The sequence below is a fragment of the Limulus polyphemus genome, unplaced genomic scaffold (genome assembly GCF_000517525.1).
Source record: "Limulus polyphemus unplaced genomic scaffold, Limulus_polyphemus-2.1.2 Scaffold17613, whole genome shotgun sequence".
NCBI lineage: Eukaryota > Metazoa > Arthropoda > Merostomata > Xiphosura > Limulidae > Limulus > Limulus polyphemus.
The window spans coordinates 1-2,210 of NW_013683223.1; the positions used below are offsets into that span (position 1 = coordinate 1).

The 2,210-nt window shown below is 34.3% G+C and overlaps 1 protein-coding gene across 1 annotated transcript; it reads left to right on the forward strand.

Annotated features, from left to right (window-relative positions):
- The first annotated feature begins 191 nt into the window (after nt 1-191).
- LOC106477528 (double-stranded RNA-specific editase 1-like) lies at nt 192-1,023 on the forward strand. The gene has a single exon (XM_013938079.2). The coding sequence runs from the start codon at nt 235-237 to the stop codon at nt 1,021-1,023; it is 789 nt and encodes a 262-aa protein (XP_013793533.1). The 5' UTR covers nt 192-234.
- The last annotated feature ends 1,187 nt before the right edge of the window (nt 1,024-2,210 follow it).

Genomic DNA, 2,210 nt, shown 5'->3' on the forward strand with positions numbered 1-2,210 from the left:
TTTGTGTAACATTTTTGTGAAGTGGAAATGAATTGTGATCATTTTCTTGTTAACTGTTTACTTGAAAAGTGATATGTGAATGTTCTCTGCTGTATCCATTGATGTAAACTAGACATTTTTGTGGATTAGATTTTGATATATAATCTGCTTAATCCCTGTAAAATAGTGTGTTTTTGTTTTTCTATAGGAGCTTCTGCTGTAGAAGACTCGGGACAGATCACAAACGGAGACAGCATGAAAAGTGACAAACCAGTGGACGATCAGAAAGTGCAGAAAAGAAAACGTGAAGGAACGACTCCTCAGGTAAAACGTAAGAAAACCTTTCATGGACCGACTCAGCCTAAGAATGCTCTAATGCAATTGAATGAGCTAAAACCTGGTTTGAAATACATTGTTGAATCTTTAGAAGGAGATTCTCGTAACCTTTGCCATGTGGTATCTGTAGAAGTAAACAAACAGAAGTTTATCGGAAAGGGGAAATCAAAACAGTTGGCCAAACAAGCAGCTGCACAAGCTGCACTAGCTTCGTTTGTCCAGTTTAAAGATACTCCAAAAGCAATGCAAGTGTTAAATCGACCTGTAACTTGTGTAGATTTTACAACAGATGTGGTTGATGATGAAAGCATTTTCAGCAAATTTGAAAGTGAAGAACCTGATGTTCAACATACCTCAAATATAGAAGAGACCATGATAATTCCCCAAGAAGGTATTCCACTTGATTGTGTTAAAATAAAATTTTCCAAGGCTTTCTCTGAGGCTGAGAAAAAAAATCCAGTGATGTTGTTACACGAGCTACATCCTGGAGTTCAGTTTATGGTAGTAAGAGAAACTCCGTCAAACCCAGCTAAGAGATTTACGATGGGCCTTTCATTGGAAAATAAAACATTTGAAGGTTCAGGACCAAATAAAAAACAAGCCAAAGCGGCTGTAGCCAAAGTTGCTCTCAGTTCTCTGTATGGAATTGATTATGCATTACCTTTAACCCTCCTGACTAGAAAAGGTCAACAGAATCAGTTCAGGTGATCCAAGAGTTAATGTCAGTAATACGAGTCAGAACCGGGAAGAGTTAATGTCAGTAATACGAGTCAGAACCGGGAAGAGTTAATGTCAGTAATACGAGTCAGAACCGGGAAGAGTTAATGTCAGTAATACGAGTCAGAACCGGTAATGGTATCAAAGTGATGGATTTCTAGATTTTTTTTTACCAATTTTAAAATCCATTTTTTATTTTTTTTAAAACCTACACATGTCACATGCAGCTGATGTTAAACAAAATTTACTTAGTACAGACTAATAGTTACTGACGTTTTCTGATAACAAGATCATACATACACAGGTGAACAACTTTAAAATATCATCATCACGTTCTGCGTGATTGGTCAGAAAATGAATACTGTGCTTCGGTAGATTACCCCTACAGTCAAGAAGATTCTGAAGGACATTCATATTGATAAAACACACTTTAAGACTAGTAATGTAATAATGATTTGAAAGTGGTCCTGTTAAATCTACTAAATGTACAATTACACGTGCATTTTATTATAGATTGAAGAACAATACTGTTTTTAGATAAGTTATCTACTACACTAAAGCATCTTTCAACATCCATAACCTATATGACATTAGGATATAGTCAATAGATTAATACCACTCCAAATCTAAACATTTTTTAAAACGTATTAATTACATTACAGGGTTTTTCACCTAGTTATACTTGTTACTAAACATCCTTTAACTATTTTTGTTTTTATGTTTGTCATCAAGAAAGATAGGATAAAGTATTAAAAAATAAGTGGCACTTTGTTTTGGGTTTATAACTACATCCTCTATTTCCTTCCAAATTGTTTCTATTTTTAGTAAGGCAGCTAATTTGAACTGCCTTTAAAACCTTCCGAACAAATTCTATAAAACAATACTTTAATATTATCCCATTGCTGCTGACATGTTATATCCAAATCAACATCTACAATCATCTCATCTGTGGTCACTGTTAATTTTGTTACGACATTTCAGTTAAAAGAACCATTTTTATGTAAGAGAAAAAAACAAACAAACTTAAATCAAGTGAGCTACATTTTCTTCACTGTTGGCAGTTTCAGGACTTCACTGATATTCCTTGACGTTTCTATCACATTGACTGATTCTATTAACCTTTTACAGACTGGAGGGTTGTCACTGATATTCCTTGACGTTTCTATCACATTGACTGA